The following is a 17,965-nucleotide window of genomic DNA, read 5'->3' as shown; positions in this document are numbered from 1 at the left end:
AGGATTTCCTGACTGTTGTGGCGATGTGGTTATCGGAGATGAGACCACTATCCACCTGTTTCCCTAAATCTCTTATCACACTTTCAGTGTTTAGTGTACTGCCACCTATTTGGTAATTCACGGGTTCATGTTTTTTCCCAAAGGGGATAACTATACATTTCTTGGCATTGAGCTTGAGCCCATGACTCTGGCACCAAGCAGCTATTTCTGTAAAGCCCTTTTGTAGAATATCCACATAATTTGGGGATTCAATAATGGCTCCCAGTTTGCAGTAATCTGCAAACTTTGTTAGCCAAAGTCCCTTAATGTTGGCCTGTACGTCAGAGAAATAGATGCCAAACAAGAGCGGTCCCAGGACTGAACCCTGAGGTGCTCCACTTGTCACTTGTCTGGAGCTGGATTTGGAGTCGGCTACTTTTACAGTGTGGGTTCTGTCACTAAGCCAATTGGCAACCCATTGAGTGACGTAGGGATTAATGCCCAGCTTAGTATGATTCCATAGTGGGGAGATGGTGTTGAAGGCCTTGGCGAGGTCCAGATAGGCTGTGTGGACCGTCTTACCCTCGTCCACAGCTCTGGAGACTGATTAGAAGAAGTCAGTCAGGTTCAGGAGACAAGATTGCCCCTTTACGAACCCAAACTGGGTGGGATCCAGTGTTTGAAAGTTGCCAATATCTTTGTTTATAAGTTCCATGGCCTTGCAGATCAGACTCATCAGACTGATGAGACGGTAGTTCCCAGGATCCAAGGTGGATCCCCCATTGTGGAATGGGATAACTGTAGCTGTGCGCCACTCAGTGGGCACAAAGCCTGAGGTGAGGCTATGATTAAACATGACATTTAGGTGAGGTGCCAGTTCACTTTGTAGTTCATGTAGTACACAGCCTGGGATGTCGACTGGTCCCATGGATGCTGTATTCTTAGCTTTATAGAGTGTGATTTTTACCTGTGTGGCCATTATTACTGGAATTTGACAATCTTTCTGTATTGAGATGGGCCCTTTAGGGGGTGAGAGGGGGGTGAATTTGGCATTGAATCAATCTGCCAGGATATTGGCAATATCCTTGGGATCAGTATATTTAATGCCATTCTGTTGTAGCTTAGAGCAGATCTGAGCGTTGCCATTTAGATTCTTCACATAGCTGTAGGATGCCTTGTAGTTGTCTTTGGAATCCAGCTTTGGAGGATTTTATAAGAGATCTCAGCTTCTTACTGAGGCTGATAAGGGATTTTTTTGCATCCTGGGATTGTCCTCTTTTTCTGCAACAGTTTCTTCCTTTTGTTGAAAAGTTTGTTTATGGCAGGGGACCACTAGATTGGCTTCCTTTTTTGGAGGAGAGAGTCCTGGTTCTCTTTGGGATGACACGATTCATGCATGAGTGGATGTGCTCGTACAGTGCCTTAGTGTAGGATTCAGCAGTCGAGCTTTCAGTTCCCGTCTGCATGGATGCCATGAAGTTTGTCACTTCTGACTTGAGTAGCATGAAGTTGGCTGTGGAGAAGTTTTTTACGGAGGTTTCCCTACTGGGGGGTGGGGGAGGGATGTGGATGGCAAGGATGATTAGCTTATGGTCAGACCTGACCAACGAGGGGGTGATCATAGGTGTGGAGCTTCAATTTCCCATGTTGGTAATGACCAGGTCTAGGATATTGGAGCCCCTGGTGGGACTATGGATTAGTTGATCCAGAGCATTGGAATTTATGAATTCCAAGAACTGTTGGGCAAAGGTGTTGGTACACGAGTAGTTTTACCAGTTAATGGCAGGGTAGTTGAAATCACCGAGTATTAGGGTGTTTGGTTGCATCTTAATATTTTCCAGTATGTTTAAAAAGGTGTATTGAGAATCTTGGGGCATGATGGGGGGTCTGTAGCAAGCTATAATTTGGATTGCAGTCTTACCCAGTGTTAGTTGCACCTGGAGAATTTCAGACGCATTGTGTTGGGCAACTAGCCTGGTGGTGTGAATATCCTTGGTGAATATGGACACTCCTCCACTTTTAGTGTTTCAGTCCTGGTTTTGTGGCTGAAAAGAGTGGTTAGAGTTGTAGCCTGGTATTGCAGGGGTGCTCTCTGGAGCCTTGAACCAGGTTTCAGTTACTGCACAGATGGTTCACCATCAACGAGAAAAAATCGAAACAGAACCCCACCAGAAAAATTACTTTCTGGGAGCTGTGCTAGACACAGCATCCCAAATGGCCTTCCTATCCCCCAGAAAAGCAGAGCTTCTTTCCTCTCTACTTCACCCAACTGGCTTCCAGAAGCCACCTCACTGCGAGCCCTGGGATACATAGCATCTTGCATCCTTCTTATTCCCCTCTCCAGGCTTCACATGAGAGAACTTCAGTGGTACTTAAAGAACCTTTGGTGTCAGCACTCTCAATCCCTAGAGACCACGCTCTCTCTGATCCCATGTGTAAGGGCCAAATTTCTCTGGTGGGCAGAGGTCTGTGCCATGAACAAAGGTCTTCCCTTCATCCTCCACCCTTCCGGCCAGACCATCACCACCGACGCCTCAGACATTGCTTGGGGCACTTACCTAACAGGCAGGTGTACCCAAGGCCTTTGGAATGCCCAGCAACTTCACTTGCACATCAGTCAGAAAGAAATGATGGCAGTACAAAAGGCTCTGAGTTCCTTCCAACCCCATTTCAGGCCAGGGGTCCTCCTTATAAAAACAGACAACACCACAGTGATGTGGTACCTCAACAAGCAGGGGGGCACCCAATCTTATCCCCTGTGCAGGTTAGCAGCTTACAGCCACCTCCATGGAGCTACACCTAATTGCCCAATACCTTCCGGGAGTCAACAACACCCTGGCAGACCACCTAAGCATAAACTTACTGGATCTCCATGAATGGCAGCTTCACAAAGAAATCTTTCTGCAAATCACTCAGGAGTGGGGGACCCCAGAAGTGGATCCCTTTGGCTCGCACCTCAACCACCAGCTGCAGAGGTTCTGCACCAGAGAGTTCCACCTCCTAGCGTGGAAGGTGGCGGCTTTGACCTTCCCCTGGAACTCCCTCTTTGTGTACGCATACCCTCCTCTGCCCCTTATTCCCAAGGTTCTGATCAAAATTAGAGGAGAGACCAAGGGTCATCCTCACTGCTCAAGACTGGCACAGACAACATTGTTAAGGGGTGGGAGGGTGGTGTAATGGTTAAGGTGTTTAACTTAGAAGCAGAAGGTGCAGGGCTTGATTCTCATAGGAGGTAATTGGCTAGGCTTAAAAATGGTCCATGAGGGCAGCTAGCCTTGTAATAATCTATGAATCTATGGTGTACCCCCTGTTATGCAGCCTGACCAAGCAGCCCCCAAAGCTGCTTCCTCTGATGTCAGACCTCTTGACCTGGAGGGGAGGTACTGCAGCCAGACCTACAGACTCTCAATATTTCGGCATGTCTTATACACTAAAAACTAACAAGGAGTTCCTGTTAAGCAAACAGGTCATGGACATCATCACAGAGGCCAGAAGGCCCAGCACAAGAAAATAATATGCAGAAAATGGAAAAGATTCAGCCCCTGGAAACAATCAAAAGGGGGCAATACTTCCCAACCTTCCATCCCTCTCATCCTGTATTACCTAGCAGAGTTGCTCAATAGTGGCCTCTCTTTCTCCTTTTTTAAAATTCATGCCTCGGCCATTTCAGCCCATTATGAGTCAGACCTACCCCTCTTCTCTCATCCTTTGATTAAGCACTTTCTCAGAGGGGCTTCTAATATCAGGCCCCCCAGAAGGCTTCCCACACCACCCTGGGACCTTAATTATGTGTTAGAAAAACTAATCTTACCTCCTTTTTAATCTGACACTTCTACAGAATTGAAACACCTGTCATGAAAGTCTGCCTTCCTAATAGGTATCACCAGACAGAAGGGTCTCAGAACTTCAAGCTCTCATGGCAGTTGAGCCCTTCATCATTTTCCATGCAGACAGTCTCTCTGAGGACTAATCCCTCCTTTATACCCAAGGTGGTATCTGATGTGACGCTTAACGAGGCCATACACCTTCCCACCTTCTTTCACAACCCTCAAAACATGGGGGAAAGAATCTTACACTCACTAGATGTACACAGGCAACTCAGATACTATCTGGACCATACTAAGCCATTCAGAAAAACAGACCAACTACTTGTAAGCTTTCCCCTAGTGGCAGAGGGGAAGCCCATCTCCAAACAAACCATTTCCAAATGGATTTCACACTGTATCCATTTCTGCTACAGACTACATGTGAAAACCATCCCTAAGTCTATCCATACCCACTCCACTAGGGCTACCTCCACTTCCACTGCCTTCCTCAGAGGAGGACCCACCAGGGACATCTTGGAAGCGGCCACCTGGACCTGTGTCCATACCTTTACAAAACATTACCACCTACCTCTCTTTTCTACGTCTAGGGCAGGCTTTGCCTCTGCAATTCTGCAGGGCCTCCTGACCCCATACGTAGGTGTCAACCTATCCTTCCACCCCTTTCCTCAGCTTTGGGAATCCTCCCACAGGTGATGACTGCAATAGTGAAACACGAAGAACATAGTACCATTGTGTACACTTACCATAAATGTAGATGTTCGAGTGTATTCACTGTTGCAGTCCTGGTTTCCCTCCCTCCATCTCCCATTTAACATCTTTCCCTAGGGGGACATAAGCTTCCCTAAGTGTCTTTTAGCCACCAGGACCACTTCTCTCTCTTTTTCCTTGTGCTTCTGATGGCTTAGGGCAAGAAAAACTGATGTAATGATGTCATCTGCCTTGCTTTGTAGCACTAACGACCTGACGTCAGACTACAGGCAATGGCAGCCGGCACACAAAAACATTGACTCTGGTATTCAGGCTGACCAAGGACTACCACAGCAGGGATAACCCACAGGTGATGACTGCAACAGTGAATACACTCGAACATCTACATTCATGGTAAGTGTACACAACTGTACTTTCCTTGGCTTAAGCTTCTCCATGTGTTGGTGAGTGATTTTTGCTTGTTGTTTCTTTTCCTACCTGTCTATTTTATATTTTCTCTGTTTTCTTGCCTACTTTTCAAGTTTTCTGTTCATCGGGTGTTTAAAAAAAATCTTTTCTCTTCTTATGCCTTTTTCATGCTTTTTTTCTTCATGGCCGATTAAAAGCCATTAGATTTAAGAAGTGCACTTCCTGTGGGCAGAGGATTCGCTTATCTGACGTCCACAGGGAGTACGTGTACTGTTTGGGGCCTCAACATCTGGATGCCCCCTGTGAGATTTGCACGGCTTTTCATCGTTGCACTCTGGCGGACAGGAGGAGGAAACTTATTTTAAAAGGGTTGTTTCCTCTTTCTACCACCTCAGGGATTCCTTCCAAGTTCAGGGGCTCAACCCCCTTTAAAAAAGCTCAGGGAGTCCAGGAGACCATCTCTCATGCAGTCTTCCTCAGAACTGCCCAGGAAAAAGTCAAAGCCTTTGGAGCCAACTCGCTCGACTCAAAGCTCAGTCACCACTACCTCGCCTCTGCCACATTCATCCTCTGTTGCTACAGGGCCAAGTGGTGCCCCCAAGGCATTGGCTCCTACATTGTTAGTGCCAAGGTCTTCCTTGTGTGTCCTTACTAGGAGGTTTCTGTCCTGTTCCCCACGAAGATCCTCCAGACTCCCTTCCACTACTTCTGGGTCTTCCCAAAGTTTGTCCTCTAAAGACGTTGGTAAGCTGATGAGACAATTTCTTGAGACCCAGACCCAGATGGGGTTTGTGTCCACTCCATCCGCATCTGGATCCATGAGGGTTTCCATGTTCCAACCCATTGCTCCTTCTCCAATTCGACCCCTCACGTTGCAAAGCAAAGCAATCCGTACTACCCCTTTTTGGCCTCAACAAACCTGGTTCACCTTTCTTTGGTCTCACCTGGTTTGCCCCCTGATGAAATTGGACCTGAGTCCAGATCTGCTCTGTCACCCATCAGGGCATCTTCATTTAGACATTCAGGGCCAGAAGTTAACCGCATGGTTACACCATTTCTGATGATGGCTAGATCTCCCAGGCTTTCTTCCCCATTTGAGAAATTTTGATTTCAATACAAGAGCAAGTGTAAGAGGTTCTGTTTTTGGGCTGAGCAAAAGCAGATAGATCCTTTTACAGCCCCGGTTTCAGTCATATTAGACTTTTCAGCTTCCATTTTCAATGAAGGTGCTAGCTACTCTACTGTCAAAGTCCAACTAGCTGCCATTTCCAACTTTCACTTTCTTTTTTTTTTTGTCCTTATCTCTTGCTTCTTCAAAACTGTATAAAGCCTTTCTCTGGGGCACTTTTCTGCTCCGGCCACCAGTCAAAGATCCTACTCCCCCTGAAACCTTAATATGATTCTGCAAGCTTTAGTCCATCCCCCTTTCGAACCTTCAGCAATGGTAGATTTGAAATTTCTTTCCTAGAAGAGTCTGTTTCTAGTAGCCATTACTTCGGCTAACAGAGTGTCTGAGCTCTGAATCAGAAATTCACGGCGGGGTTCCACCTATGTCCCTCTTGGACAGGGGGAATAGGTGCTGATTTTAATGTCTGCTTGAAAAGACACCCTTGGGAACATGGGTTAAAGTTGCCTCACCATCTAAGGACCCTGGGGCCATTAGCATAGCAACCTCCTATGATCCAAGCTCTCCCATATTTGATTTTCCGTAAAGGCAGAGTGACCCAACGTACTAAACCTGCTTTTTTACCCAAGATGGCAAAAGAAAGTAACATTAATCAGTCACTCTCTCTCTCTCAGTATTTTTCCTGAGTACCAGAACAAGGGAGAATGTTCATAGGCAGCTTTGTTTTTATCTCCATAGAACCAAACCTTTCAGGAAATGTGACCAGCTGTCTGTTTCCTTTTTGAATGCTAAGAAAGATAGAGCAGTTACCAAAGTTACATTAGCAAGTCGGTTGAAAGACTGTATTACATTTATTTATTCTTTCAAAGGTGTTCCACCTGGTAAGGGCTCACTCTACAAGGTCCATGGCCACATCTCTGGCTTTTTGGTCTAAAGTTTCTATTCAGGACTTTTGTGCTGCTACTACTTGGTCAAACCCACATACATTTGTTATGCATTACAAATTGGACATCATATCCAGGAGTAGAAGTGCCTTTGGTTCTGCTGTACTCCAGAATATCCTTCCTTGATGACCTTCTGGATTATAGTAACTGGGGACTCTGTCCCACAGGTTAATGGAATGAAGTGGACAACATTAGATAGAGGTTATGTTCTTACCATAACGTTCCATCTGTGCTGTCCATCTTTATTCTGTTAACCTTCCCCCCTTCCCCCTATCCAGTTTTTCAAGAAGCCTAGTAGAAGTTGCAAAGAATCTGTATTCCTTTGGTTGAGTTCCTGATGTTCTTTACTTGTGTGATATATGTATATATATATATATATATATATATATATATATATATATATATACATACATATATATATATATACACACACACACACACACACACACACACACACACACACACACACACACACACACACACACACACACTTCTGGCTTGCATGTTTTTGTAGTATAGTTAATGCTTGATAGCTATTATGCTCTTGTTGGCAAACTCCCTCTGAGGTACTGTGGGGGAACAGGGCATTATGGGTAGAGAGAAGGAGCTCAAGCTAGTAGAAGGTGGCCGGTCATTTCTGAGCTTCGGAAATGTATTCCCCAACAGGTTAATGGAATGACGACAGACAACACAGATGGAACATTATGGTAAGAACATAACTTCTTTTTTTATTCAAGTATGATAAGCTCTTTCATCCACAAACTAGACTTCATCAGATCATCTTTAAAAAAAAAAATTATCCATGGAAAATATATACTTACACTGAACAACAAGTTTATAAATCAAGAATGAAAAAATATATATTGAGGAGATAAAAGCATGGGGGCACTTGTGATAGTCTAGTGTCATGGAATATTCAAAAATTAAAGTGCAGTATTACAATGAGCCTTATTTGTCCACAAAATCCTGGTAGTGAAAAGTATCTTTGTGATTGGAGCATACTTACATATCTAATTAGCATGACCGACTTCATAGGTCACTGTGTTAAACACTTTGAAAGTGACCAAACCTTATGAAAGCAGAGCTAGAACATACAGTTGAGTTCAAAAGCTGTACAATATAACCAACCTCGTGCCATAATATTACAGTAACAACCCACCCAGTCCACTATACAACAGCAGCAGACAGGTTCCAAGTACAAATACGTCGATAGCAGTCTGTGCCTCTTAGTGTTTTGGTTTAGTTACCTGCCCATGCTTCTTGGTGTTTTAACCCACCCACTCCACAAGACAAGAAGAAATTTACAACAGAAACACAAACAGGTTCCTAAAGAAATATGAATACATGAAAAACAAAGTCACATGAACAACCACCACAAAAGAAACACCAAAAATGCCAATAAACAAAAATAAAAATAAAGTAAAACAGACAAAAACCTAAATCAGTCCCAAAAAGTCTCACAAATACAAGAATAAGGAATCTAAACTTGTTTCAACAGATAAGTAAAACAAAGTGGAGAGACATTTGAAAGCATTCTAGAAGACAATCACATAGTGCTGCTGCTATAACAACATGAAATCTATTTATGGGACTATAAAACAGTATGATACACTATCTTCCTTCATACGGGATCTGCATGACTGGATGGACAGTCATAAATTCACCCTAAGCGTGATTGGCCTAACCCTCCTTGAAAAGGGAGGTACTGTCTTGGGTGGGAACTGGCATAGCATAATGGTCACAAGATTCCATAGCTTAAACTTATTATGTTAAAGTCAGTTTCCGGCTGCATTATCACATCATACCCAATGAAAACAGTTTATTTCTATCAGAAAAAGGCAGGAGGTGAGGTCACTATTATCACATTCCTTGCAATTTTTTTATGTTTATTCTGACATGCTGCTCTTATCTTCTCTTTAGGACTGGGGCCATGAAGCTTGTTATAAGAAACAAAATTGGGAATCTTTTTGATATATTTTTATTAAAGTGTCTGGTATGTCAGAGTTTCTTTATGTTGAAAACAGTACCTAAAGTTAAAAAAAAAGTTGTATGGATAAAATAGACTGAATCTTGCAGAGGAGAAATTTCTTTCTTAAATACATAACAGAGGCATATGGAGATCAATCAGATAATTAACATGAACTTTCATTTCTTTTACAGTTGTTCATAGCCAACCCTGTAAAGTTAGGAACTAACATTTCCCGTCTCAAAATGTAATCCATAAAATATAAAATATTGTTGTCACTTAATTCAACATTTTACAATCAGTAAAGCGATGAGCAAACTTGGAGAGAAGACCCTGAAGAGTCCAGGCTGGGAGTGGTTTCCCATGAGAAGTGATTAATTGCAACTCCTGCCTGGGGTGTCATGAATCTCATTTGTTAACCATAGAATTTCACATCATCTTCTTAGGGCTAAGCCTCAACTTCTGAGCACTACAAGTCAAAGAATAGGGTTGCAACTTCTTATTTTTCAGATGGTAGATCACATGCAATAAAGACAGGGAGCTTTTATATGGGCTTAGTTTAATTATATGGAGGTGTTTGCACCCTTAAGATCTAACTTTGTGAAGAAAATTGGTAGCTCTTGAAAGGGCAAGACTAAATCTGAGGACAAACCTCATAGTGTTATGCTTAAGTCTTGCAGCCGATAGGTATGCCCGAAGGGCTATAACTTGAAAAAGTTGTATAACCAGCCTTTTTTTGTCTTTTTGGAAATTTGCTTCTTGTCACTATGGTTGAGCATGCATAAAAAGGAAAGGTCTATAAAAATTGACTTGTATTTGTTTAATTTCAGAGAGTCACCAATCATGTTTTGGGAAGAAAAACGCCATGGAATTGACAGCATCACCTGTGTTCTGACTGAGAAGCCTTGTGGCCTGTCTTCATCATGGATCGGATGTCACCGCACACCATTAAAAAAAAGCTTTTAGCGGTAGTATCTCACATGTTTTGCTGGGCAGAATATTTGTTTTCTGTTGGAAACTACAATCCCACAGAGTCACCACTTGATCCAGAGCCTTTGAGTATAAAGTTCATCAGAATTGGACATCTCACACAGAATGTGTTGTATACTGGGTTTGGCATTGTCAGCCTGAGTGCTAAAATGCCTTTTTAGTTCTGCTGTGTAGGTAGAGGGTTAGGTATAATGATGATTCAGACCTTATTTGTAATGATCCAGGTAATGCTGGGGAATCATGACCTCTCAGCACACTGTTAGCACCATCTCCTCATGAGAATCTCATCCCCAGATGAATCAAAGAGGTGGTTCATCCAGGTCCCAAGTCCTTTACACAAAAGTAAATTTCCAAACCAACCATGTAGCAGGATTAGCTTATCATTCTGCATTAGTACTGCAACATAAAACAGCAAGAGTCTTACTGGAAGTGTATGTTTTTACATATTTGACAACCAGGTAGTTCAACTGGCCAGAAAGCTATGTGTATTCACATGTGTTCCTGTTCCAGTAAGTCTAAACTTTTCCTAGTTGTTACCTGGAAGAACTTATTTCCACCAATAAAAGTTTAATTTCTTCAGAACCATATACAAAACCTGCTTTCATGCGGAGCAGTTCTTTACTCGTGTTGGGAGATGGACTGTCTTACTTGGGTCTAAGACCAGAACCTCCTTTTAGGGGACTGCAAAACTACATTATAGCACTGAAGTCTCAAGTTAACTTGAAAGTTGGAATACATTGTTAAATGAAGCTATCTGATGCCAACATTAAAGTCTGGAATACCCTTTGTATCTGTAAATGTCCCTCACTAAGGAAAGTGAACTGGTTGACCTGTGTAGAAGCTGAAAGCTGTTTTTAATACTAGACTAATTAGATGATAGAAAACTTAAGCTTCAGCTGTGCGATTAATTAGGTGAGTGAAAACTTAAGTTTCAGCTGTGCAATTTCTAACATATATCATGATGTAAAATGAAGGGTTTTTTTTTATTTTATCAGTTTTTAGTGTTTGTGACATTTTATTCATCACCCAAACACTCCTTTTATCGTTATGTTTGATTTGGAATTTCTGCACTAAATGAAAATACAACATTCTCAGGATGCAGTTACAGAGTATGTAGGGCAGCAGTAGCATTAAGCTGTTTCAGGGAAATCTTTGACTTGGGAGATTTATGTGACTCTCTTGTTACAAAAAGCACCAACCTTGCTTGAAGGCCCCCAGTGAAATAGGAATGTTTGGGTACATCTTGTCCTCCTTTAACCTCTACATGACATCCACATACCGAGGCTAAGATGCATGTTTGTCTCCAAGATTCCCATTCATTTCTTAATGCTTATCCAGTTTGAATCTCCTTTTAATGTGTTTCAGTTAGTTAAAAGACAAGTTTTTGATATCTAAAAAAGCTTGAACTTTCCAACCTTCCTGCAGTTCTCAGATCACAAGTCAGGGCCTTTGTGTGTTACTTCAGAGCACGATCATCTGTTTTCATAAGTGCCAGCTCTTCAGCCGCGTAACTGTCATGTTCATCTTCCACTGCTTACCAGTGATAAGAGTAGGCTCAACATTTGAAATATCCAGAGGACTTACCTAGGGATTCCAGCACACAACATAAAAGGTTTCTGGTAAGGAATTCAGAATCCAGATTTGAGCCTAGATCTGGCTTTTCTTTAGTCAGTTTCATCACCTGTAGCCTCTTATCCCTTGTATGTGAAATTATTTTTCATGAAGTCTGAAGTTTCTTTCCCAGTACTCCTCTAGGATTGTGTATAATGTTTATTTACGGGACATTCCTGCCTCTTTAGCAGCTGCTATTAAGAATGACTTCAAGTGTGGATGCTGCATTTCTATGCTAAACAGAGCAAGAAGTTTCTCCGAAATAAGAAATAAGCAGGTCGTTAGTCACAACTGTGTATTTCTTGGTGTGAAATTAGACCTGGGGACCAATTCCCACCCAGCAAGTAGTTGGCTACTAACCAGCAAGGGATGAGATGGTCCCAAAGGTCTGCCATATCCATTTTTGGGTCAGTCTTCCCTTGTTCCGATACTAAACTTTGCTAACTTTTGCAGCATATAGGAATAAGTGACGGAATGGATAATAAAAACATTTCAGTAGTTAATTTAGATAGTGGTATTAAGTTTTGCACCAGCTTGCCAGTCCCTTGAACTATCAGTGGTAAACACCGTCCTGATATTTATTTGTCTGATGTTATGCTCAATGCTGATCAAGCTTTGCAGTCTTTGCCAGTTCCAGTAGAATAGATCCCTTACTATGGCTCAGGTGACTCAAGGTCAGTAGGCAGCTTTGGCACTTGATGCAGCTAGCAGGGAAAGATTGTTGTGCTTGTCCTAGGAGAAAGGAGGGGACAGTCTGTGACCATACAATGTCACAGTCCATTGAAGAAAGCCTGGCATTTCAGAAGGCAGTCGTACAAGTGGATGTTCAACCACCAAGCCACTTTGGTGGTAGCTCTCCTCTCGTGCACACAGCAGCAGCCATTATAGTTCTCTCAGTGATGTGGGTTGTCCACCCTCCCTAACATCCAGGCAAGGGGGGGTTAGACCTAACAAAATACATCCTTATTGCTAGAATGCCCACTAGGGCACAAACCACAACTGAGGTTGCCTGTGTGATGACCTTCCCTGGCCACCTGTCCTCATCTGTTTTGAAGAAACAGGATGATGGAAACAAGTTGGGCATGGTTGATAAGGAGATACTTGATGTCAGCAGGTTCAGTAGTAAGAAGCATATTAAAAAAAGCTTGCAGCCTGCACTGCTCTGCAACCCCTCCCAGAGGAAGAGTGCCGTAGCTACCCCACAGGTTCAGATGCTAACAAGAAGGTCTTTTCCTTCTCTACATCCTTGGCAGTCATTGAAGAATCTAGGGCTGAAGGTTTCTGTTCTCCAGACTGACAGGTATATCAGTACTTTTCCAGAGGACTTCTTCAGACTCATAATATCCAGTCAAGAGTGACTGATTGTCTGCTCCTTGCTCTTCCATTCAGAAGCATCTTAATTTTTATATTGGGATTAAAAAAGAGTAACAGTGAAGCTTGTGACTGGTGTTGACACAATTGCCATTTGGAAACATTTAGATCTTTGTCACCTGACATCTAAGGCAGTGATGAGTTACTTTTTCATTTCTTTTCAAGAAATGATTGAAGACCTCCTAAAGAGGGATGAGGCTCCTTAGAGTTTGCAGTTTAGTCACCCCTTTCCTCCTCTGCTAAGCTTCTTTAGTCATTTAGAAGCAGAAAAAAAATAATGGGCCAAGCAGACCCTAACCGCACCCTTGCCCTCCCCCTATTCACATAAAAGTCTGTTAAGCGAAGACTTCATTTTGTCTCGTGACTTACCTGATTGTTATACTCAGGCTGCATTGGTGGAAAGGTAATTTTCTATATTCTTCTCAGCCTGCAGAGCCATAACCAAGAAAGGCACTACAGATGGGTTCTGGATGTCATCCTTTAGTAAAACAGCTGCACTCAGAGGATTTGCTGAGAAACTTCTAATCGCTGTTTGCTAGAATCTATAGAGATTGTTTTTCAGGGAAACAGGGAGTGAGAGAGTGGTTGGTTGTTGTCCTTCCATTTCTTTCTGGATCCCAGAATGCTATGAAGAGCAATTTTGTTATTTTGAGTCAGCGACTTCAGCCCTAATTTCAGTTATGTGCAATTTGTTGGGGCCTAGATATTACTCCTACAGTATTCATTTTAATGGCATCATTAAGCATGTTATTATCCATTTCTCTCCTCTGCCCATCAGCCGTCAAGCTTCTCCAAGGTTACACTAGCCCATTTCCTCTTTGGAGATGAGGAATGTCCTTCCCATCCACCAGAGCAAGAGCCTATACAAGGAACTGTCATGTGGGCAGACATCGAAGGGTATTTGTGCTGTCACTGGCATTGCAGTGATGGAGAGCATTTTTCAGGTATGTTGACAACTCCCTTCCCAGGCAGTGATGTGTATATCTTCATCACTGCAAGGACTGCCTAACGCTTGCACCATTTCAGTGCACGTATTCTCCCTCACATACATGGACAGGAGCATCTGTCACTAGCTTGGTCAGCCACATTCCACGTCCATCCTGAACCAGCTCCTGCTTTTTATGCTTATGAGAGCTTGGTCTCATCACAGCAGAGTAACAGGCATAGTTGGCCAGGTAACTACTTCCGTCCCAGGGTAGGCACAACCAATCCACCCTGCCCAAGCCACTAGTCAAGCCCAGGTCACCTGGGTCATAGTCAGGACTTTCTGTCTAGACCAGTGGCCTGCCTTTAGCTGTGGATTTATCGTCTAATTATCTTGAACTGTATTCTTTCTATATGGATGACTCTATTCATAGTGTAGAATCACACCTTTCTGGTTCTCACACACATTCCTATTATCCCCACCTTTGGCAACATTCATTGCAGAAAAGTTAAGATTCATTCATGGAAGAACCCGGTTCCTTGTTCTTTTAATCTTGGCTATCTCCAGGGGCATTTCCAGACTTAGAAATGGAGGCATCATTTTTGTGTCTATGTGACTTGGCTACTGCAGGAGTTTTCTTCAGCCACTAGATTGTTCAGATATACTCAGAGTGTATTAGAAGTCACTATAGTGCTTTTTGAGCAGGCTACCAATGAGACCAGGTGAGAAATGTTCCTTTTCAAGGTAGAGAGAGAGGCAGCCTGTCCTTCCTCAAACATTTAGTCTTTAAATTTGTCTCACATGTCTCAGGTACCTCTTCGTTCTGCACCATTAGGGTACATGCTGTTTTTTTTCCAGCATACTTTGATGTGGTGGAAGAAAGAACTCTGACCTAGCATAGGCTGGTGAAACAGTTTCTGGACAGGATTGTTCATCTCTGCACTGTGGTTAGGAAGGCTTTTGCATCTTGTGACCAGAACGTCATGTTCAGCTTGTTGCTTTAGACTCTGTGTAGAGTAGCCTGGTCAACAGACCTGCTGTTTGTATCCTGAAGAATGATTTCCCTGATGACCATTCATAAAGGCGGTCTTTTTGTTGTTATCCATCTGTCTTTGTTCCTCCCACAAAATGGACAAATGAATCCTTGTTTACTCCTGAAGGTGATTTTTGAGCTATCACTTATTCAACCCATTCATGTTCTTCCCAAGGTTGAAAGTAGAAACTGAGTTCTCTGTGCTTTGGATCTGTACCTTCAGGTGCAGTTTTGCCTGTGTCAGATCCACAATCAGAGGCAGGTGGACCAACTGGTTCTTTTCTTTCTTCAGGTCAGGGAGGGTAGTACATTTGCCGCTCAGATCCTTCATCTCCATTTGTCCCTAGAAGGTTATTAGCCATTTGAAGTAATGTTGATAGGACTTTCTACCTGTGGATGGCTGCCTTTCATGCATGTTTCAGGAATGCATCCATGGTATACATCTGTGCCCTTTCCACCTGGCCATTGGTTTATACTTAGCCAAACACTGTAGTTTTTCTGTAGTCCAAAAGCAGAACATCTTTGAGATTGCTATCATTCAGGGCATTTTGACCTGAAGCTGTCATCATCTGTTTTGCTACCTTATATTACTGTGGCATTTGTTGAGATTCTGCACAACTGATTATTAACCCACTGTAGGCGACACTCTGATATAAGATGCAGCAGATGCTCTTTAAGCAGGATGGTCACACTGCGAGCCTCGCTGTCACCATCCACCCCTTTGCTTGAGATGTTACAGGTGCTCATTTTGGCAACAGGACTTCTTGTAAGTAAATTTAAATTTATACCTAATGTATCCTTGTCGGTTGTATATATTTTATAGTCGTAAACTCTGGTTCAAGTGGGAGTCAAGAACTTAGGCTTCTAGGTGTGAGAAGGGGGCATACACATCCTGAATACAAGAGTATGAGATTTTTAAAAGAGCATGTGATGGCACACAGAGGATGCACCTAGGTCTCCTGCCCCTACAGAGAAACTTATCAGGAGCTCAGGATCCTGTCACTTTTGACATCATTCCGGTTATATGAGTACATATGTCAGTGTATGAAAAATGTAGCATTGTGCCAAATGTAGATCACACCTGAAGTGTACATATCATGAGGATGCTGTCATGGCAGGTTCCAGACTTTCAAAGATCACAATTGAAGAGTTCATATTGTGATGATACAATTATGGCAGGTTCCAGGCTTTCATAGAACAACTCAGTTTTTTATGCTCAATATTCTGTATCATTAGTATTTGATATATGATTTTAAGCACTCTAGAATACTGTATTTATTTGATATGTGTGAATATGTTAATAAATAAAATGTTTTGTACTTTTCTATGGGTAAACAGAGATATTTTTAATTATATTTTTCTACTGATTTTTCCACTGTTCATTTTACTTGTGTGTGATGCATGTTAAATTATTTTAGAGTGTATTGTAATTTATAACTTGTCTGCTTATCAGTGTGTGCTTTTATGTGTATATCTACAAATTGGCTTCTTCTGATTGATTTTAATCCAGTCTGGAAAAATATACAAAACAATAAAATGGTGTTTTTACTTCCTGATTTTTTAAAATTTGTTGTGTTGTCTGTACTCTTATTTAATTGCTTGACTTTGTGAAAATAATTTCACCATTCAGTTTTCATATAACAAGGAATTTGACCAGTTCTATTTCATTAGGCTAGTTTAACACTCACTGTTTAGTTTGTTAGCACTTAATGTAGTTCGATGATTTAAAAGGAATGAAGTCCACTGAAAATGTAAAATATTTAGAGGCTGAAGATCTAAAACTACCTTTCTGAATTGCCAGTGGTGGTGTTGCCCTTTACATGTAAGAAATACGTAACTCTGTCTTACCTCTGAAGCCAGTGTCTGTGTGTATAGTGGAATGGAGGTGTTTAGTAAGTGCCATATTCTTGCAAACCATTAGCCAAGTGAAAATTTTATCCAGTTTTTGTACCACCAATTCAAGTCCACATGGGAACCCCAAAAAAACAGAGAACTTACTGTTTTTTCAGTAAAGATACAAGGATGAGCATGTGGAGATTGTCTTTTTACTTGAGTAGAAGAAATAAGGGATTCATAGTGCAGAGTGTACCTTTAAAGGATGGTGGTGATGGTTAAACTTTTCTGCACAAGTGCATGTGGACCATATATACTATTTAATGTGGCTCAGGACTTTTTGCCTTGAAAGCATAAGAATTCATTCCTTCCTTTTGGACAGAATATGATGCCTGTAGTTTACCTGTTTACTCCAGCTACCTGTGGAAGGAAAAAGAAGGCAAGTAAGAATGGTGGTCACCTGGTAGTCAGTGTTGATGGAGGTCGGGCAGATCCCAGATTGCTCAGGAAAATGATAATAGCAACTCTGTAGGACATATTTCTCACTGCAGTTTTCTTAAACCTTGCTTCAACTTACCACGTATATTTATATATTTGTTTAAGGGCAGGGGCAGTGTTCTTACTCGGGTGCTTTCCAAGGAAGCTGTGTTACACTTAGATTTTTGTTGATGTCTGGCAGTTAGTGCAGAGGACTAAAGCTCATCTGAGCTGTTGAGCTGCTTTCTATGCCTTGTATATAGTACTTCATTCCTTCCAACTTCATTTGCATGCTGTGTGACGGAGCCAGTCACTTAGACTGTGCTGCCAGGTGTCCCCTGAAAAGGGGCTCTTGTGTTCAGTGGGCTTAGCCAGTTAACAAATAGGTAAAACAAAAGAATAAAAAAAGTGTGGACATTAACATTAAGCGCTCACCAGTACATTCTTATTTAGAAGTGCTGCAGACTGTGAGGAAGCTGAATATTCAAAGCAGAAAAAGACTGAGCGAAATTTCAGTGATGTACATTGGTAGTATAAACCTGAAACGTGTATATACTTTCTCTTTCTTGCTCTCTTCTATCTCACTTTCTTGTTTTCCCTGTGTTGAATGCTGCTTCATTGATGATATTGGTCAGTCATTGATTGGTAAATCTTCATATCTGCATTGCAGTACAGCTTTGTTTTCATAGTTTAAATTCTCAGTGCTCCATTTTCTTGAAAAAAAAATGTTTAACCTGATTTTCTTAGTCTGTCTAATTGCATGGTCT

General features: G+C 42.1%; 1 protein-coding gene across 1 annotated transcript in view; it reads left to right on the top strand.

The window, feature by feature from the left end:
- LOC122794679 (Alstrom syndrome protein 1 homolog) overlaps positions 1 to 16,453 on the top strand; it is a 239,043-nt gene extending 222,590 nt beyond the window's left edge. Inside the window, exon 4 of the mRNA XM_044063308.1 lies at positions 9,789 to 16,453. Coding sequence (XP_043919243.1) covers positions 9,789 to 9,833 — 45 coding nt within the window. The 3' untranslated portion in view covers positions 9,834 to 16,453. The remainder of the gene's footprint in view (positions 1 to 9,788) is intronic.
- Positions 16,454 to 17,965: the final 1,512 nt, after the last annotated feature.

The sequence above is a fragment of the Protopterus annectens genome, chromosome 2.part1 (genome assembly GCF_019279795.1).
Source record: "Protopterus annectens isolate FY-2018-M chromosome 2.part1, PAN1.0, whole genome shotgun sequence".
In the NCBI taxonomy this organism is placed as follows: Eukaryota; Metazoa; Chordata; order Ceratodontiformes; family Protopteridae; genus Protopterus; species Protopterus annectens.
This window is presented reverse-complemented; position numbering and strand designations above follow the sequence as displayed.